The following is a 20,471-nucleotide window of genomic DNA, read 5'->3' on the forward strand; positions in this document are numbered from 1 at the left end:
CTTCTGTCCGACTCTCATCCCTCCGTGGATGTCCATATCTGCTGCACATCTTTACAATATCCTTTTCTCGGATGTGATAGGCAGAAGCAACTCATTCTCATCTTGCTGTACAAAGCTATTTTAGTCATGTGTGAAAGCCTGCACTGAAGCAAATTGGGTGTGTATCACAACAAGAACTCATTTGAAATGTCAACAGCAAAAACTGTTTTTCTAATGTCTGTGAAGTACAAACACATTGACTCACCTATAAACACTACAAAGGTATTAAGCACTGATTGATAAACTGGACTGGTCCAAAAACACAGACATCCTGTACAAAATGGGCCAAAGCCGTCTCCACCTGCGGAGTAGGCTGAGGTCCTTTGGTGTGTGCAGGACTCTGTTAAAAACATTCTATGACTCTGTGGTAGCGTTTGCAAACTTTTATGCAGTAGCCTGCTGGGGAGCTGGGAGCACAGAGAGGGACATGAAAAGGCTAAACAGACTGGTGAAGAGGGCTAGCTCTGTTCTGGTCTGCCCTCTGGACACCATAGAGGAGCTGGGGGAGAGGAGGATGTTAGCCAGGCTGGCATCAATCATGGGCAACACCTCTCACCCCCTACATGAGACTGTGAGTTCCCTGAGCAGCTCCTTCAGCAGCAGACTGCTGCACCCTCAGTGCAAGAAGTAGCGCTACCGCAGATCCTTCATTCCAGCAGCAGTCAGACTCTTTAAAGCGCCCATATTATGCTCATTTTCAGGTTCATAACTGTATTTTAAGGTTGTACCAGAATAGATTTCCATGGTTTAATTTTCAAAAAACACCATATTTTTGTTGTACTGCACAGCTCTCTCTCTCACTGCTGCAGATCCTCTTTTCACCTGGTTTCTGTTTTAGCTACAGAGTGAGACCTCTTTTCTTCTTCTGTACTATCTTTGATTGCACTCGCACATGCGCAGTAGCTCAGATGTAGATCATGTCAGCTAGCTAACTCTAGAGACAGTAAAAGAAAGCCTGTTTCTCCAACTTCGGTCAGTTACAAGGCAGGATTAGCTGGGAGACTTCTAAATGAAGGTGCACATGTAAGTAGTTCTTTTGTAAATTATGGTGAACTTGTGTGTGTTGTAGCAGTGCTTTGCTATTGAGAACGAGGTAGCATGCTAGCGTTAGCATGCTACGAGCTACGAGCTAACGGTTGTGGTTAGCTACCACGCTACGAGCTAACAGTTGTGGTTAGCCAGCTCGTTTCGGATTGTGACGTCACAGTCCGAGCCGATTTTGAACAGCTCACTAGGAGACTGAAGGCAGGACACATTCAGAAACCGAATCTCACTCAAAACAGCATGGATGGATTTTTTTCAAAGTTTGTATGTGTGTGGAAGCACCACAGACACAAAATAACACCCCAAATCCCAGAAAAAGTGTTTTTTTCATAATATGGGCACTTTAATACAACATCATAATGTAGCACTGCTAGCCGTTTCTGCAATATGAGCCATCACTGGACAATATTCTGCACTACACTTTATTACGCTTTTATATTTATATTTTATTACAACTGTGCAATATTTCATTTCTATTCATCCGCACCTTACTCATCTGTATTATTTTTTCGCCTATGTCTACCTAATGTGTATTTGTGTTATTCTGATGTGTGTAAATTTTTTCTATGAGCTACTGTAGCACAGGAATTTCCCCAGTGCGGGATTAATAAAGTCTATCTTATCTCATCTTAAGCAAAATTACTTGACTGCAGGCATTGACTGCAGGCATTGACTGCCATTGGCGGTCTATCTTGTCACATTACCTTTCAGAGGGTAGAGGAAGGGCTCTCCCTCTGGACTGAGGAAGGACGTGCCATCGTCTCCGTCGTGTTTGGCGTTGTTATCTATGGAGGTGTTACCACCTAGACACCAGGGTGACAAACACAGTGACAAACCCTTGCTGCATCCGTATACTAATTTACACATGCTATATTCTATGGGAATTGGACAAAAACATTTAAAAGCATATTTTACAGACAGAAACACAAGGATTGGATTGTCCACACAGGACCTGTGTCTTGCAGTGTCATCTGCTGTAACCCTAGTCACATTTACTCTGATTGTCCTCCCTTGGTACCCATATACAGTACATGTTTGTATTTACATATTTCATCCTTTTGCCTCCCAATGCATTCTAATATATATATATATATATATATATATATATATATATATATATACTGTATATATTTAAAATGTCAATGTAATTTCTGTTCATGCCTTATGCTGTACTTCCCCCAGTTATCTACTGTGGATCATTAAAGTTTATCTTACACATTGCTTAATGATATACACTCAGTACAAGGAGATATAAGATGTCATACTTTAATACTGTGTTTGAACAATTCATGGTCTAATCCAGAGTGATTTCAAATGATTGTGCAGTTAGAGGGACAGGACATGCAACTATTTCTGGGATATGACCTAATCCCTTATCTGTGTAAAGCGGGATTTATGCTTCTGCGGAGGCTCCATGCAGAGCTTTCGCCATAGCCTACGTAAGTGGCCTAAAGTTTATACTTTGTGCGTTGATCTCTAAGAAAATATCAGGTCCAGCATGTGTGTGTGTGTGTGTGTGTGTGCGTGCGTGGAGAGTGTGTGGTAGAGCGAGTAAGAGAGTGACGGTGATTAGCTTCAGAGCAAGTAGTCATAGTGGGAGAAACAAAGTGTCCCCCCTGTGTTTTCTGACCACGGTGGGAAATCTTTAGCAGGAAAAGTTAACCCTCTTCTTAAATTCATGTTGCTTATGGAGAAGGAGAACCAGGAAATGAGTAGGGGGAAATGCAATGCTACCAAGACACAGCCAAGCAGACAAATCGCAGTTGTTGCGGTGTGTGTCGCTGTGACGTGTAGTTACATTTTGTGAGAGGTGCACGTCAGGCAACGGCGTAGGGTCTGGATCTCCACGTTAGGGATGCAATGATTAGAAATTTTGTTGGTACGATTATAGACTGAAAAATAATCACAGTTTCACGATTATTATGCATTAATTAATTTTACTGCTAATGTATGAAATTACATGAACACTTTAGATTTAGATGCAAACATCGGCTGTTAACTGTAACGTTACTGTTAACATTAAACTGGCTAACGTAAGCTAACTGGTAACAATAACAAGCTAACAAACATTTAACAATGTTAAAGGGGAACTATGCAGTTTTTTTTAGCTTAATCTACCTTAACTGAACAGCTTTGGTGTCACTGGAATGGTTATATGACTTTTTTCGAGTTGAATGGTGGTTGTCTCGCTTCCCCCTAGCGCCTGTGAGCGAAAAACCACCCTTGCAACTTTCGGCCGGCAAGCTGCCGGCCTCAGCGCCAGGAAGTATCAGGTCTCACGATGTAACGAATTGCTTCACGGCGATGTTCTCTTAATACATCCATGCACTGCACACATAAGCCCATTCAGGAACCGCTAACAAGGTAGCGATGGAGTTTTTCACACTATCGTCATGGATGAGCCGGCAAAAAAGAAGCAGAAAGTTAGGCATGCATTGTCGGAGGAACAGAGAAAGAAGAAAACGGCAGACTGACCTAGCAAGGAGTCAGACACAAGTAAACATAGGAGCTACCAAATATCTATTCAGAAGCTGTAGGGGGAGCTCTATAGAGAAACCTGCAAGCAAAAAGTGAGAAAACAGCGAAGAAATGGCCAAAACTGCATAGCACCTTAAGAAACAATAATGTCGCTAGCAAGCTTAGCAACTTGGGTTGAATTGCAGGTGCAGCTGTTGTGAGGTCAGGGGCTGGCTCTGCTCTGTGTTTTCCTGGTGTTTGCTAACTTTATATAACATTAACAAGTTATCCCACCACGGAGAGCCACTGTCACTAAGACAATAAGTCAATACTTTGGGCAGGGACATACGGGTGCTTCGCTAAAACTCAAGACCGCGCCCCCCTTCGGGGGATAAAACAGACGATCCCATAGAAGTCAATGCACTTTGACTTGTGTTTGGATCATAATTTTGACAAATGTGTGTGAATTTATATCTTGTTAAACTGTTTGTTTTATACACATCTCTAATGTCAGCGCGATTCTGCCCTCTCATAGGGAGTCTCGGCAATGCCGGTCTGGTCTATAGCCTGGAGACAAAGCCCATCTATCACGATCTATTAGTCGATCGATTAGTTTAAAGTAAAAGTTTGGAGTGATTTACATTTCCACAGTCCTTTACGCTGTTGTCGTCTAGGGGGAACGTGGGATTGTTTTCCCCCAGAAAGGGGCGTGGTGATGAGACCTTCCCTCGGTTGATGTATTGCCGGCCTAACGTATATGTATACCGGACCAGCGTCTGATTTCATGTGTGAGCGCAAACACGAACGTTTATGTTGTCAAGGAGGTTAAATAAGAACTGCACACACTGCTACACATAACTTGCAGTCAGTTAACACTCGGTGTAGTGGAGCCTTTATGATTAATTAACCGTGACGTTTTAAAGCACGGTTAATAGTGAAATCGCTTAATCGCTGCATCCCTACTCCACGTACCTACGCAGGTACCCACGTAGGTACCCATAGTGTCAATTTAACACAGAAGCATAAATTGGCCTTAAACTCTGTATTTATTTCAGTTTTTTATGGATGTTCCAGAAAAATGTTGCCAATCTTTTGGACTTACCTCTGTAGCCTCCGCCGGCACCCCCGGATATACAGCCACCCCCGCCGCCCCCGAAGCCGCCGCGGGTCTGCCAGAACTTATGACAGGCTTGCCCTCCCTGGCCTCCGAGCACCAGCGGTCTGCCACCCTGACTGACAGGAAGACTGTCATTCCAACCTCCGCCTCCACCTGTCACAAAACACAACACATCTTTGATATGATGTGGAGTTACTGTATATGCTGTGTAGTGAATCAGAGTGTGTGACAGAAAGAGAGAGAGAGGCAGTAAGCTCTTAAATGGGTTAAATAAATGGAGTGGGGAAAATGCTAAACTGCAGAAATGCAGCATGTCTATAGGCAGACACACACACATTCACACACATTCACACACACACACACACACACACACACACACACACACACACACACACACACACACACACACACACACACACACACACGGTAACACAAGATAAAAGTTATAGCTAATAAAGTTAAAACTAATCCCTCAAATATTCCCCAACAGTAGCCAATTTAATTTTCCTCTTTCATTTCCCTCCTTCTCTGACCCCTGAGAGATACAAACAAATGACGAAAAATACATACACAATCTCACCACACTGGCAACAATACACCCCAGGCATTCTGAATATTTCATTTTTCATTCACTAAGTTTCCTCAAAAGTAAACCTTGGGCTTTGTGAAAATGCAAAAATCAATATCTTATGTTTTCTTGGCTGTTAGTCAACACTGAGCACATAGATAATGCAATGTACAGTGTGCATGGATGTAACATTACACTGGTAGAATAGAGCATGTAGTTCTGTGCTCCATATTAATAATCATGATTAGGGTCCCGCTGTATTTTGTTTTCACCAAAACACCAACACTGGCACGCTAAGATGGAACGTCTAAGAAATGTATGCATTAACACAGAAATAAACACCTCCAGGATAAATGGATGTATTTACAAGTACAGGTAGACATGCAAATCAGCACTTCCACTTCAGGCTATCAGTAAACTCAGCTTATTAGTTTGTGTGCATGCAGAGGGGAACACAATAAACGGTGCCATTGTCATCATAACATGGGGAAAGATAAGCCATATACAGTACACTACAGTTCTGTAATGGGGTATTAGTCATCTGCTCATCTTATGCACACTAACTACACGGTCTCTCCCTGGACCAAGCTCTCTCACTAACACTCACACAACTGCTACAAACTATACATTCAGTATATTGATTTTCCCTACACATGTACAACACACAATCAGCTGCACACGCATTCAAATGGTACCAACACACATTTGAAAGCTGTGTTTACCTGCAGCGTTTGACTTCCCGTTGCGTCCCGGTTGGCTGGGGTCATAGTCCATCTGCTCCAGCTGGGTCTCTGATAGGCTGCTGTAGCCCCGACCACCTCCCCCAGCAGCGATGATGAGGGGGAAATACACATTTTTGTCCACCTGGGTAATTATTGTTTATGGTTAGATTTATGTGGTACCTGCTCTTCAAAGGAGTAATTCAGGATTTGGGGAAAAACGCTTATTTGCTTTCTTTCTGAGAGTTCGATGAGAAGGTTAATACCATCTAATGTGTGTATGGTAATTATGTCCCTGGAGCCATCAGTTGTTTAGCTTAGTTTAGCATAAAGACTGGAAATTGAGGGAAACGGCTAGCCTGGATCTGTCTAAAGGTATCAAAATCTGCCTACCAGCAGCTCTAAAGCTCTAAAACATCAGGGTTTGAGTTAGAATTAGTTTTTGTGGGGGTCTCTAAAATAACTAACGTTAGCGATGTGGATAAATAAATAAAATAGAGTTCCTAGTACGCACGCTCTCATTAACAGGTATCGCTGATGAAATATTTTTTTTTTGTAAGATTATTTTTTTGGGCATTTAAGGCCTTTATTTTCACAGGACAGATAAAGACATGAAAGGGGAGAGAGGGGGAACGACATGCAGCAAAGGGCCGCGGGTTGGAGCCGAACTTGTGGCCGCTGCGTCTAGGAGCAAACCTCCACATATGTGCGCCCGCTCTACTCACTGAGCTAACCTGGCCACTGGTGCAATATTTTACTGCACACCTTGTGATTTGGTGGTGAAGTTCAGCCATGCTGTCATTCACTAGAGAATATGGGGCGTTTGGAAAAAACTTTTCTCTCATTAACATAAATAATGCTAATTACATTGAACTCCAAACCTGGTTAACATGTTATATGTTTGATTATTCTACAGAAACCTAAGTGTAGAATCAACAATAAGCTAAGCTAAGCTTGTTGTAGTTTCGTATTTATTGGACAGAAGTAAAAGTGGTATTAATCTTCTCATCTAACTCTCTGCAAGAAAGCAAAGCATGTATTTCCCAAAATATGAAACTATTACTTCAAAGAATACTTTGGGTTATGGAAGATTGGCATGTTAGTCAGCTTATCTGTAGGGCTGGGCAATATGGAGAAAATCAAATATCACAATATTTTTGACCAAATACCTCGATGTCGATATTGCGACGATATTGTAGGATAGACAATTGGTGCTTTAACAAAATATTATTTACACAATGAGATTTTTGATAAATAATCGTCAGAAATGTCAATTTAATGACAACGTGTGTAAAGGCAAATAATGGAACAGCTAGAACCGTCTGTTGAGTTCAGAAAATTACATCACTTTACTCTAATGCAGCCTTTAAGACCACACTTAATATATTACGATTTTACGATATCCAAAATCTAAGACGATATCTAGTCTCATATCACAATATCGATATAATATCGCTATATTAACCAGCCCTACTTATCTGTTTGGCGATGAAGAGAGTAGAGACACAAAATAACTCTCGGTGAAATGAATAGCTTGAATGATATAGTGGTACTGAACATGTTGATATCCCCAAAACCTGCATTGTTATATGTATTGTACTTGTAGCAACAGATAGACTGGGTTGATTTTATATATGAGACACATATTTTCATCATATCATACAAAATCTTTACAAACTACGTGCAGTTTCAAAATATTAAACATAAAAATATCTCCCTGTCCCTGAGTGTGTCATTCCCTTAGCACCTTCTTACCTTGAACACATAAGTAGCCCCGCCACCTCCTCCTCCGCCCCCTTTCACTTGGGTTTTGTTCACCATCGCGCTGCTCTGTTCCAGGCAGATCCTGTTTAGCTTGAAGTTGGACTGCAGGGAAGGAGAGAGATGTCAGTTCACCAAAGAATTGCTTTTATGGATATCACTGTATGAGAAGGCTGAGCAGTTGCCAAACCCCCAGCTGCTGTGAGTCTAAAGCTTTAGCATTAAAATGGTGAGCAAATACCACACAGAAATATCCAGATGCACACAGGAACTGAGAGGCAAGGACCAATGTTCCCTTTATAAGACAATTCCAGTTAGATTGGAGTATTTACTGATTTCCTGTTTATATGACTGTAAATCTGTCTGACTATTATAGAACAGCTTCCTGTTCATAGTGATGGATTAATGTTACTGGCTGAATAAGACATCTCTGGAGTTGATTTCTATGCTATTTGAAACCTAATTGGAGTAAATGAGGCTGATGGGTTTGACAAAAACTAATTCAATATACTGTATATACTGTATAGTTAATTATGTTGCAGATGTGTAAATAGAGCCCGATTGTTTACAAAATTGACAAGAAATGAATGTTATATCCAATAACTCCCCCACCACTGGAAACACTCGCAATGATAGAGGTTCAGGTTTGTCACACCGGCCTATCTTGATTACTATACTTGATAATATATTCAAGTTCATGTTACCAGGTCAATTGATGGGATTTTAACTGCATACCAATAACAAAAGTCATCTTTGTCATCTTAACTGTATGTTGAAACAGTCAAAAATGATTATACTGTCAATATGTTTTAACTTGATAAACCTTGTTTACTGTCAATATCTTTTACTGTAACTTGATTAACCTTGTTGACCAATAGTAACAGTCTGGCAGTCAGCTTGTCATTGTCCCAGAAATACTGCCTTTATAAAAATGGAACTAGACGTTTTGTTGGCAAGTGATGTTAGATGCAGGGGCTCTGCCTCAGCTGAGGTTTTGTAAATTGATGTGTCTGCCTCGTGTGCGCTATCATGCTGAACTGCCCGGAGCCAGTCCTACTCTGAGCGAGAGAGGGCATGAGTTTTCTCCCCTCACTCTGTCTGAATCTCACTCAAACGCTGAAACACACACTCACAGTCGCTCATCTCTCCCTTGACTCCCTTGTCTGTAAGAACCGAAGCTGTGAGAGGCTGGGAGAGAGGTGGAGGCGGGACTTTAGTGACTGTGATTGACAGATAGAGGGGGGAAAAGGTAGTGCATTCAAATGTTCTGAAAGAGTCTGCCTCACTCTTTCTCCCCCTCAGCCTGTTCTGTTATTGCAGCTTCTCACTTTATGTTGAGTTTGTGTCTGAGAGAGAAGTAACGACACAAAGGTAGGTGTGTGTGTGTGTGTGTGTGTGCTTGAGAACCTGTGTGTACACGTTAGAAGGAGAAAGACACGCACGGAAAGAGCAAGTATTTGTCAGGATAAGGGGGTGGATAAGGGTGTATCATATCCCTCACCAGAGGGGAGGCTAGGTGTGAGAAAACACTGTTCTACAGCACAAATCACTTTCAGAATGACCCTTTGGAGAAAGTCGCTGTCTCTCGTAAAAGAACTGGAGGGAAAATAAGAGGAACCTTAAACGACTTCAGACTCGCATTGGAACAGCCCAGTCCCTCTCTGCTGTCTGCACTGAGCACTTCAAGACACACTGTGTTAAAAACTAATAACTGGAGATAGTGGTGAGGAGGACCCCTGCCTGCTAAGCTACACATTCTGCCTCTTGAAAACAAAGCCACAAAACACATGTCCTGCTATAACCACTGTAATACAATAAGCGCTGCTAAATCTGCACCATATTAGAACTCAGTCCTTAAAACTATTAGTGTCATGTAAACATTTAGATTTCATGTGAAGGCTTTTCATTTTTAACCAGATTTTTCTTTTCTCTTCTGCACTTTTACTTCTATGGTGTCAGTGTTCCTTGTTTTATGCTCTCTCTGTAGCACTTGCCTTTTTAAGATAAGTGCTATTACCAGTTACTTAATTAAGCAGAACATTAATAAGACTAATATATTATGCAGAAGATACTTCAGTGTGAACATATTGTAGCTGTCTTTGCATAACACATGGCTGATATTAATATGGACTCAATTTCTTATCGTAAAAAGTAGCATTTTATGACATTGATACATAAATGTGTTAATGTGTACATCAATATATCTATAAAGAGAGAGACTGATTCCCCCATTGGCAATGTACTATTCTAAGGACATACAAATACCTATACAACCTTGTATGAATTTCACAAAATAAATGAATTTTAGTGTTTTGTCTAACAATTTCAGAATTTGTTGGTAATTTCCTCTAAAAAAACATACATAAGCAGCAATGATAAGTGCCAAACTTTGGCATTATAACCCATTTTCACTATATTTTCAGTGACGGGACAGGCCTTAGTTTTCAAACGTTTAAATAGCTGATGATGGATGGTTTCATTGGTGACTAGAGGGATTGTGAGGGTTTTAGTCTCAGTGTTGTGAACTGTGAGGGGAAGCATGCTGCGCTGCAGCCAGTGAAGAAACTCCAGAGAATAATGGATGACAGCCACCCCTGGAAAAATGTAATGTTGAGTAAGCTCAAGAAAGACAACAGGAAGATCGCTGCGAGCTTCGTTCACAGATTTAAACAGTTGTGGGTGGCCATAACATTTTACGATTTAGAACAAGGGTATCCAAAGCGAGGTCAGGGTCCATGAGGAGGATTAGCAGATTCTCTGTTCTTTGAATTTTAGAATGTCAAAGTTATCCTATTAAAGTCCAACTGAAACTAAATGGCTTTTTTTGGTCTGCTACAGCATACAATAATGATGTTCAAATGAAGCTTCATGAAGCATTTTCTTTATTTTCTGAGCCCAATAGATGGTGTTCTCTGTCCTACAAAGGCTTGAAAGCACACTGAATTTCCATTCCTTGAGACTTTTTCTTTAAACCAAGAGTGCCATCTAGTTTGGTCAACAAATACAGCAAATGGTTTATAAAGTTTCATTTGGACATCACTAGCATACAAATCTGCTCTGAATGAAAACAGAATTTTTTTCTTTTTGGTTTCATGATGGCACCCCCAAGTTTTACATTAATTCGATGGAATACAATTCTGTATCTATCTACATAGATGGAGACCATGTCTGCGGTCGAAAAGTCTTTTTTCCTTGTGAAGGTTCCTAGTGAAATATACCGGAAATATCTAAGTGGCAGCCATGATGAGAGCTGGTTGAATTCTCTAAATGCTAAGAAAGGTGCCTCAATGCTTCCTTTAAGACCTCCTTTAGCATCCTGTACCAAAGTAAAGGAGATAATGCCATTACACATTTCCTTGCGGCAGCAACATTTAAAGCGGCGCACCATTTGGCTTTTCACAAAAACTGATATGCTCTTGCATAAACTTAATTATTTTCATACAGTCAGACTTATTGGGATTCATGTCGATAAATATGAGTGGACAGTAGGGTGAGCGTAAGAAGCCATTCTCAATGTGACAACCATTTCGTTTTCCTTTTTTATTTTAATTTCAACCTTGGTGATAAAGTAGGCATATTTCTTTACCGGGTTGTCCACAATTATATAGACTGCATGAAACAACATGGTAAAAGCGCACAGGGCAAAGTATCTAAGATGCACTTTTAGTAGTCCATGTCACTGCCGGATCCGTACTAAAGCCTGATTTGTTCTATGCATGTGCAAAGATGGTTGAGATTAGGCATTAACCTTGAATGGTTAGGGTCAGTATAGCCTATTAGTCAGGGGATAGGACCTGAACAAAATGGGTTTCCGGTACGGATCAGGTAGTGATGGGTAGGTTACTTAACATCTATGTACAGAATAATAGACTTACATTGGGGCATGCGTCCTCTCCTTGCTGTCCCACCAGGATGAAGAGCGGCTCGCCCTTCCTCAGCAGGAAGTCTCCTGTGATGTAGACACCATGGGACCTGCTCATGGCCAACACGCTTCGGCCGCCAGCTGCACCGTAGGCTGTGATCCTGCGGTGTAACAGAAACAAATGACACACAGAACCACACACTACACACAAATAAAACAACTCATTAGCAGGATAATTATCCTAATGATACAGGAAACGAAAGGATGGTTGATTTTGTTGTTCCATCTGGTTGAGAGGTTTTTATGGGCAATGGGCTATCCTAAGCTGTACAGTAGGTGTTAGAAATAACCTGAGGCTCATGAACAGCACTATGTATTCCACCAGCGATTTCATGAGTTCACAACATTAAATAACTAAAATTAATTTGGAAACACTGAAACACACATTCACCCTGGGGGGTTTTAATAGAAACTGTTTGAATTAGCACATACAGAAAACCAAGCGCAGACTACAGAGTGCATGGGCACACAAACAAACAGAGACAGACATACAAATACACACACCTTCTTAGCAGAAGACACTCATTTCAAATGCTCCAGTGTTCTTGCCAGGATAAAATACACAGAACTTGATTGGTTTTTGGTGGCGCTTCCATATTTCTCTTCCCCGGTGGTCGAGCTTTGCGGGGAGAAAGTGAACGATGCCCGGTGCTCAGTAGCTACCTCAGCTGTTTGCCTAATGACTTTTGGGAGATGCAGAGCGCATATTCATCTCTGTGACCGTCTGTCAGCTTCATTTACCAGGCTCCGCCAGCTAAACCAGGCAGCATCCAGACCACTATTCTGGAGCTTGTGCGGAGACAGAAGGTGTTTTTCTAAAACTCTGGGACATGTGTTAAGACAGAGCTGTCCACGCTGTTGTTAGTTGGGTATTTTAAGACTCAAGAGTTTTGGCAGGGCTGAGCTTAGAAGTGTGTGTGTGTGTGTGTGTGTGTGTGTGTGTGTGTGTGTGTGTGTGTGTGTGTGTGTGTATGTGTGTGTCTGTCTGTTTGCTTTTGTGTTGATGTGGGAGGCTAGAAGCTTTCAGATACTTTTTTTTGTATGAACCATCCAAGTCAAATCCAAGTTAAACACCTCATAAAACGCCTTATGTTGTCATGAAGGCCCACAGGAGGCATATTGATCTCTGTACAAGGTAGTGGATATTACAGCATTAATCCCAGAGCCGTACACAGTTTGAGGTCAGGGTGCTAAGGCTGATTATTGAGGTATTTCGAAGCCTAAAAGACCAATAACAGATGTGGAGGTGGGTGGTTTTTGGATTTTGGAGTCCAAAGGTGTGGAGTTATTCATGCTATTTAGCTGCCATTACTCCAGCCTCTGCTCCATCCTGCAAGAATCTGATAGTGATATTTCTCTGTTTGCTTGTGGAAGACTGATATGCTGCTGATGCACAGAGGAGTGGAGGTGGGCGTGAGGAAGAGTCTGCATTGTTGTGAAAAATGTGAGTTCCATAGTGTGGATTCCTAACAGAGGTTAAGTGTCTATTGTAGTGTTTGTATGTTGAGTGCTCATGAGGCCAAGTGTATGTACCTAATTCATTGAGACCCTTAAGAAAGACATACAACTGTTACAGAGTGGGTGTTGTACAAATAATGGTAACGTCTGTTTGTTGTGTGCTCTGAGGCTTTTTACTCTGGCAACAGCCCTACCTGTAGGTGCCAGTTTCTGGGACCTTCCACATCTGAATGCCTTTTAAGGGCCCTCGGGTGCCTACGGTCACGTTGACGTTGCTGTTCCAGTAGGAGTTGAGGCACTGAGTGGGAGTCGGGCCTTCAGGGCCCACAGCCCCACAGGTATGAAAAATCCATTTTTTGGCTGCACATGAAGATAAAAAAAGAACATTTAGCGTTTCATGTAGCACACAGCCGTAGAAGCACACATTCTGTATTCGGTCACACATGCAAAGATGACAGACTTAAAGATGACAGAGAAGCTGAAATTCAGTGTGCAACACAGACTCAATTACAGTTCTATTTGTCCAACATTAATTCCACTTCAACATTCCAAACCACTCTACTTTCACATCAATATAACTTAAATATACACATATGAAGAAAATTATAACAATGGTTATGGTTAACCCTAACCCTAACCCGAACTGGGAGCTACTCGTATTAGCTGCTACTATTATCATATTCACAACTGCAGCAGGGGACGTAGCGACAGGATCACAGGTGACAAACATTTCTCCTCATTTTCTGTGTAATCCCATGTGTGGGTGCTAATTGGAGTTCTTTCACTGTAATTAGCACAAGATTAGTCTTGTCAGATGGACGTGGAAGGACTTAACGCTGCAGTACTAAATCCTGATTTAAGGCTTGTGAACACAGAGCAGCAGGGAAGACACCAGGCAGTGAAGCACCTCTCTCTCTCTCTCTCTCTCTCTCTCTCTCTCTCTCTGCTCGGCTATGAAGACTCTGAGACTACTTATTAATTTAAGAGCTGGGCTGCAAATCTGACACCAGCTAAAGTCAAAGTCATTCCTACAACAGAACAACTCACATAATGGCTTTCATAGCCTCTGAGTTGCTGCTCAATGTGATTGTAACACGGTTTGTGATTAGATACTTGCAGAATGGGCTTTTTAATTATGTTGTTGTTGTTAGGACAGATGCAGTAGTAAACTGATGAAATGGTACACAGGAAGGACAAGAGATGGCATGAGACTAGTCTCAGGAGAGCAACTTAAACTTATGATGCTCTCACCACAACACCTTTTGATGTTTAAGTCGCCTGCTGTGTAGTGCCTATTAAGAGTTGAAGCCCAGCAAGTGAGATCCCAGTATTAGGCCACGTAAGGCTCTCTCGCCAAAATCCACTCTCTCTGACAAAATAACTGGAGGAAGCTGGTATTTATTTAGCATGCGTGTGTGCCTGTGTGTACGTATGAACAACAAAATGAGAATATACACAATTTTCTTATTAATTATCTACATTTCAGTTATGGAGAGAAATTGTGCTTTCACAGGAAAAGAAGTAATGAGCTTTTGGGATGTAATAATTTTGCTAGGAAAAAGCATTCATCTAGAGTGGCTGTTTCTGTTGCTGCCAGTTCAAATGATGACCAACATTACTGCTGAAACCTGGATGGACTGCAATGTCGAGCATCCAATTTGTCAGTCTGATCCTCACGATTGGTTGGGTTCCAAGGGCACCCGGTAAGTGATCCGACATCAGTGCTTCATACTGAGCAATGCTCTGTCTCTTCAAAAACATCTCTTCTGAGTTTGGTAAAGTGTTACCAGCAGAGACAATTTCAAGCAGGCCAATATTTTCAAAAACACTTTAAAACACCACTAAGGTAAGGGAACAATTTGGAGTTCAGTCTGGTTGTAGCGAATGCACTTCTACTGTAAAAAATAAATAAAAATAAACACTGTTGTGGAGTAGAGCTGTCAGTCTTCCTCTATAATACCATTTAATTTCAGTTATTTTTTTTCAATATTCGATTATTTAATGCTCATATGCAGCCTGTTATAAATATGTACTACACTACTCAGGCTTATGGATTGTCAATGCCACTATAAGCATGTGGTTGTTGTTACACGTTCTGTCCACTAGAGGGACTTCCAACATCAGCCTGGCCTTGAAGGGGACCTAAGTCATGGCGCATTGCATTTCTGGCACGCCGCTCTCTGTTTACATTGTTTTCCACCACGCACACAGCGACAAAACACAAATCAACAGAGAACTCTGTAATGAAACATTATCTAACAAGTGTAATGAAGCGGCTCTGTTGTAAAGGCTAACGGTGCTCGGTTAGCACAATGACAGCATGTTAGAAAGCACAGCCGAAATAATTTGTCATAAACTAACTAACAATATTGTTAGCCACGATGCTAACGGCATTGATAACTTAGCCAAACTGCGTTGCCACTACTATTTTAGTGATTTAAAAGCAACCTGTTTCTTGCAGATTGTCACATTACTGAGAAGACAGCTATTAGAAGGTAATATATGAAGACAAAGCTAACTCTGACAGCTGTAGGGCAGCTAACATTAACTTTAGCTGTCTCCATGAAGCTACCAGATAATCTCCTATGGGCGTTTTCACACATACCTCGTTTGGTCCGGACTTTCAGACTTTTTAGTTTGATCCGAACCAAAATTACAGGTGTGAAACCTCCCCCGGACCACGGTCCGGATCAAAAGACCAAATTTTCCGATAAAAAGAGGTGGTCTCGGTCCGGACCAAAGTGAACCATGGTCCGGTTCGTTTGTAGTGTGAAAGCATTTTTGGATGGTTCGGACTTTCGGACCAAATACAAGAAGCTCTGGCAGGCTCCCTTTTGTGTTACGAGACCGGGAAGCTCCCTTAAGGAACAGCTCGGTGCTTAGTGAGAGAGAGAGAGTGACGGTGAATGCGCTCAAAGAAGACAGCTGTCGGCTATCAGAGCAGAGAATACATCAGCAGTTTATTTGTTAAGTGGTAGTAAATGTACAGTGTAGGTTTCAGTTTGTCTCTGAATAAATGCTCCAAAAAGAAAGTAAAAGGGGAGAGCAGCAGTCAGTTGAAAAAACTCAAATGTATACAATGTAACAAAAACATGAACCTTGGTCCGGACCTTGGTTCGGACTTTCATGTGTGAAAACGCCCTATAACTCGTGACGCACTTAGGAAACCAGAACGAGCTAACTAATGATAACATAAGCATTGTGGCTCAGTGGATGTCGATTTTCAAGTCGTGTTAAAACCATTTCCCATCCTTCTTCCGATTTCCAGCCTGTCACCCCCCGTACTCAGTACGCAACGTTAGCTCACAATGCCTTGTGTTTCTCACTCCCGTAACTTATTGTTCATCAGACATGACATGATAAGAGGGAGATTAGCTGACGTTAGCCAACCTATATATATGTATATAAAAAAATCACATTCAAATAGTAATTTCAGCATTCGAATAGTATTTTACTATATTCGACTTTGGGAATTCTTCCAATAGCCCTATTGTGGAGTGACTGGAGTTCTGTCTGGCTCCCATCCAGCAGGAGTAAATTGATTCCTCAAGTAAGTATTTTCAACACCAACAAGGTAAAAAGAGTTAAGACTGGGAATAAATCCATCACTGGAACAGAAAAGCCTCCAAAGCCAAACGGTGCTTTAGATGTAAATCTTACTGTGGTTAATAGGTTACTCTGAGGTGGCAATCAGTTAAGGTGGGACATGCTGAAGAGAAAGAACTAAAGGTAAGATATAGAGTCTGAATGCTGTATCTTCATTTTGTTTTTCTTATATGGAGAAGTGAGTTCTTGGCATGGATTAAGAACCTTGTTATGTAAAGTGAGCTTGACTTTTTGACAATAGTGCCGCTGGTGTCGAAGATAGCCAAATATTCTGTTCAATTTCTCTCTCCCGTCTCCCCAGGGTGCGGTTGGACACTTCAACCCAGCGGATCGATCTTGTTGGTCCATCAATATGAGTGGGCTCTTATGCACACATGGCCACACACACACACACACACACACGCACACACCCACACCTGTCGTAATGAGCCATTCTGTGATAGGCACTCAGCAGAACAAACAAAAACAAGATGGGCCCTCACAGATGAAGGACTTCTCTAATATGTGGTGTGCACACTCGTCATCCCCTCTGACCTACAACACACACACACACACACACACACACACACACACACACACACACACACACACACACACACACACACACACACACACACACACACACACACACACACACACACACACACACACACATCCTCGGGGAGACTTTGCCTGACTATTATATGAATTTCCTTATCTGTGAACTTTGCCACCAGTGGTATGCCATCATCATAACAAACACTGGCCTCAATCAAAGAAAGGGGCAACGCTGTACACTGTCATCAATGAGGAATTGAGAGAGAGAAAGAAAGGACTCACAGTGCAGACAAAATGTCTCTGATTGGATTGCAATACTGGCAGCAATGTTCCAGAAGTATTTATCTCCTCTGAACATTATTAATACAAGACAGCAGTAAACATGTCATTCTTTATGAATGACAAAGGCAGTCCTTTGGCCAATCTGTAAAAAGTCAACAAGTGTTTCATCACCCAGTTAGTTTTCAAATGAAGGAATGAAGCAATGAGACTTTCAGTTTTGTGAAAAATGATCATCACTTGGTGATAGAAGAAAGCATTTTGTGTGTAACTGATATTTAAATTAGATTGAAGTTGTGAGGCATATTTGCGATTCAAATGATTCTCGATTAAAAAAAACGATTCACAGTATGTAAATGTAGTTACTTTTCCCATGTGATTGCAGTAGACATACAATAATAAATAAATTCAAAAAAATAGATTTTTGGAATTCTATGAATCAATTTTGAATCGGTAGAGTTTGAATCGCGATTCAAATATGAATGTTTTTTTTTTGCACACCCCTAGTCATCAAGCAAGGAGCAGCTTCAGCCAATCAAATACATGCAAGCACACATTCCTGATGGGTTATTTTTTAACATGAATGGCATATTTCTGCTGTTTACCTCATGATCATTGTAACAAAAGATAAAATAATTGCCACCATAATAACTTTCCAGAGTTGTAAAAACAGGGTTTTGGTGTCTGATAACTCAACAACTCAGAGATCTTTTGCTCAAACTGTCTGCCTTACTGTATTTCATTATGTCACTGTTGCCTGAAGCAACATGCCCCCACCAACTCCTTTAAACAACATGTTGGGTAACATGAAAGCTGAGTCAACTGCTTTTAGCAACCGCTATCGCAGCTTTTGGGGTGACTGAAAAGGACGTGAAAAGTGAAATGAAAAGGCAATTCAATCTGATTGTCAGACTATGATTTAGCCTCAATTTGACATGATTTACAAAACAACTATTCTCAACAGTAACAGCCAAACAAATACTTAATAAACATCTAGTGCTCGTTGCTTTTAATTCTAGTGTTGTCTGCTCCACTGCTTTTCAAAGTAAAGCACTTCAAATTTAGTGGAATAAAAGCACATTGCATTGATCATTTGTTTTGCATGGTATTACATGTCTTCTGGATCTATTATACCTCTACAAAATGTTAACCCCAAACATACGGAAGGGTAAAACAACATCAATAAGTAGACTTCTCATTCTGCACTGCATTCCTCTCTTCACATGTATCCTCCTTATCCAGTGACAGTTGTCCTCCTTGGGCTGGCCATTAGAAAGATGGATCAAGGCTGGCACACCATGAGTGGATCTGAATGCTAAGTACAAAGCTTATGAGGCACCCGAGTCCAATTAATTACTAAAGCCTGTTTTGTGTGGCATGGCTTGTTATCAGTCTCATATCTGTCATAGTGACTAATGTTCCCCCTCCAAAACCTAAAGTAAAAAAAATCTAGCTAACTGATTGCCACAGGCCAGTGTTTATGAACAAGTACAAAATGAAGCACAGACTTGCATCTCTGCAGCTAATTAGCGAGCACGTACATGTCCAAAATTCCTTTCCTGCGTGGAGTATTCAGGGAGCAACATCTGCTCTCAGTTACTTTCAAGAGCCCATCGGATTGCTTAAATCAAAATCCCTTCTGTCTTTGATTTCGTGCCAGTTTTCATCTGCTCCACAGAACTCGTGTTTTTATTGTCTGAGCGGAAGTGGAACACCTTCATGTGAAAATGTGCTGTATGTTGAAAGAAGCTAATGCTTGTACATCCTGCTACACTTTTGAAGATAAGGCGTAAATATGATGATGGTTTGTTGCATTGTGACAGCATATTGTGTAAAGTTGTTTTATTGTCACGCACACGCACACACACACACACACACACACACACACACACACACACACACACACACACACACACACACACACACACACACACACACACACACACACACAAAAGCCTGATGCTCATTTTGAGATTAGCGACGCGTTCCTTTCCCATCAGGAGAGGAAATCACAAAAAGAAAGGGAAGCAAGCTCATCTAGGTTAACTTTTTCACTTCCCCACCCCCTGAAAGCAAATGATGAGTCAGCTGTGAGAGGCGGGTGCCACACAGTAGAGCAGTGGTGAGAAATGAAAAGCTGCCAGAATAGCCGGGAATCAATGGAGATGATGGGAATAGAACAAGAAGAAAGAGACAAATGCAGGTGAATAAAAGCAGGAGGAAGAAGTGGGACAACAGACTGAGATCAGAGGTCGGGGTGTGAGGGGCAGCAATGTGAACTAACAGACCGTCAACAACCGCTTTTCAATGGTGAATATGGGAAACAAATGGAAAAACAAAAAGGAACAAAATGTGCTGGTGGAGTAAAGGGAATGATGAAGGGGAGAGCGAGAGGAGACAAGAAACATTTGGTGGGGTTAATCATTGAGCGTGTCGGGGGAAGAAGAGAGCCTTGTTGGAGTGACAGGTCCGCTGAGCCAAAACCCTCATCAGGCTTGCCGTCCTGCCCCGCAGACGTCAAAGCATCAGCTCAAGAAGGGTAGAAGTGAGACGCACAGTGAATGTTAACCGCCAGTGGGTGTCTTAGAAATGGTCAATGTATAACTGCAAGTTTAACTTCTTTCCCTCGGTTTAATATCTATGGTAATCACAAGGACGAGAGCGGTGTGATCTCACAGCCCCTTCTTTCTCCGAGTCTGCTGGCTTTGTTGTAACCATACTGAGTATTACCTGTGTAAGCACATTAAAATAGCCCCTTTTGTTGCTGCTCTTGCAGCTGGATTCTGCAAACTCCCCTTCTGTATTTGAAATACCTTTGATATAGTATTGAATATGAAATGTTTCCTCAAATGCATATTTCCTGCTCAGCATAAAGAATTTTCTGAGTAGACTGAGATGTCTTTCTTTGTTGACGGAGTCACGGCTGTGGCTCCAGTTCAATGCATAATCCTGTAACATTAGCAA

At 41.5% G+C, this 20,471-nt stretch overlaps 1 protein-coding gene across 2 annotated transcripts in view; it reads right to left on the bottom strand.

Moving 5' to 3' along the window:
* alk (ALK receptor tyrosine kinase) overlaps positions 1-20,471 on the bottom strand; it is a 396,857-nt gene that overhangs the window by 24,648 nt on the left and 351,738 nt on the right. For both annotated transcript variants that reach the window (XM_039787011.1, XM_039787012.1), the window contains exons 12-17: positions 13,280-13,445; positions 11,581-11,728; positions 7,700-7,810; positions 5,948-6,089; positions 4,643-4,810; positions 1,788-1,886 (exon numbers count right to left, since the gene is read on the bottom strand). In XM_039787011.1, the coding sequence (XP_039642945.1) occupies positions 1,788-1,886; positions 4,643-4,810; positions 5,948-6,089; positions 7,700-7,810; positions 11,581-11,728; positions 13,280-13,445 (834 nt within the window). The remainder of the gene's footprint in view (positions 1-1,787; positions 1,887-4,642; positions 4,811-5,947; positions 6,090-7,699; positions 7,811-11,580; positions 11,729-13,279; positions 13,446-20,471) is intronic.

Source organism: Perca fluviatilis, chromosome 20, assembly GCF_010015445.1.
Source record: "Perca fluviatilis chromosome 20, GENO_Pfluv_1.0, whole genome shotgun sequence".
NCBI classification, from domain to species: domain Eukaryota; kingdom Metazoa; phylum Chordata; class Actinopteri; order Perciformes; family Percidae; genus Perca; species Perca fluviatilis.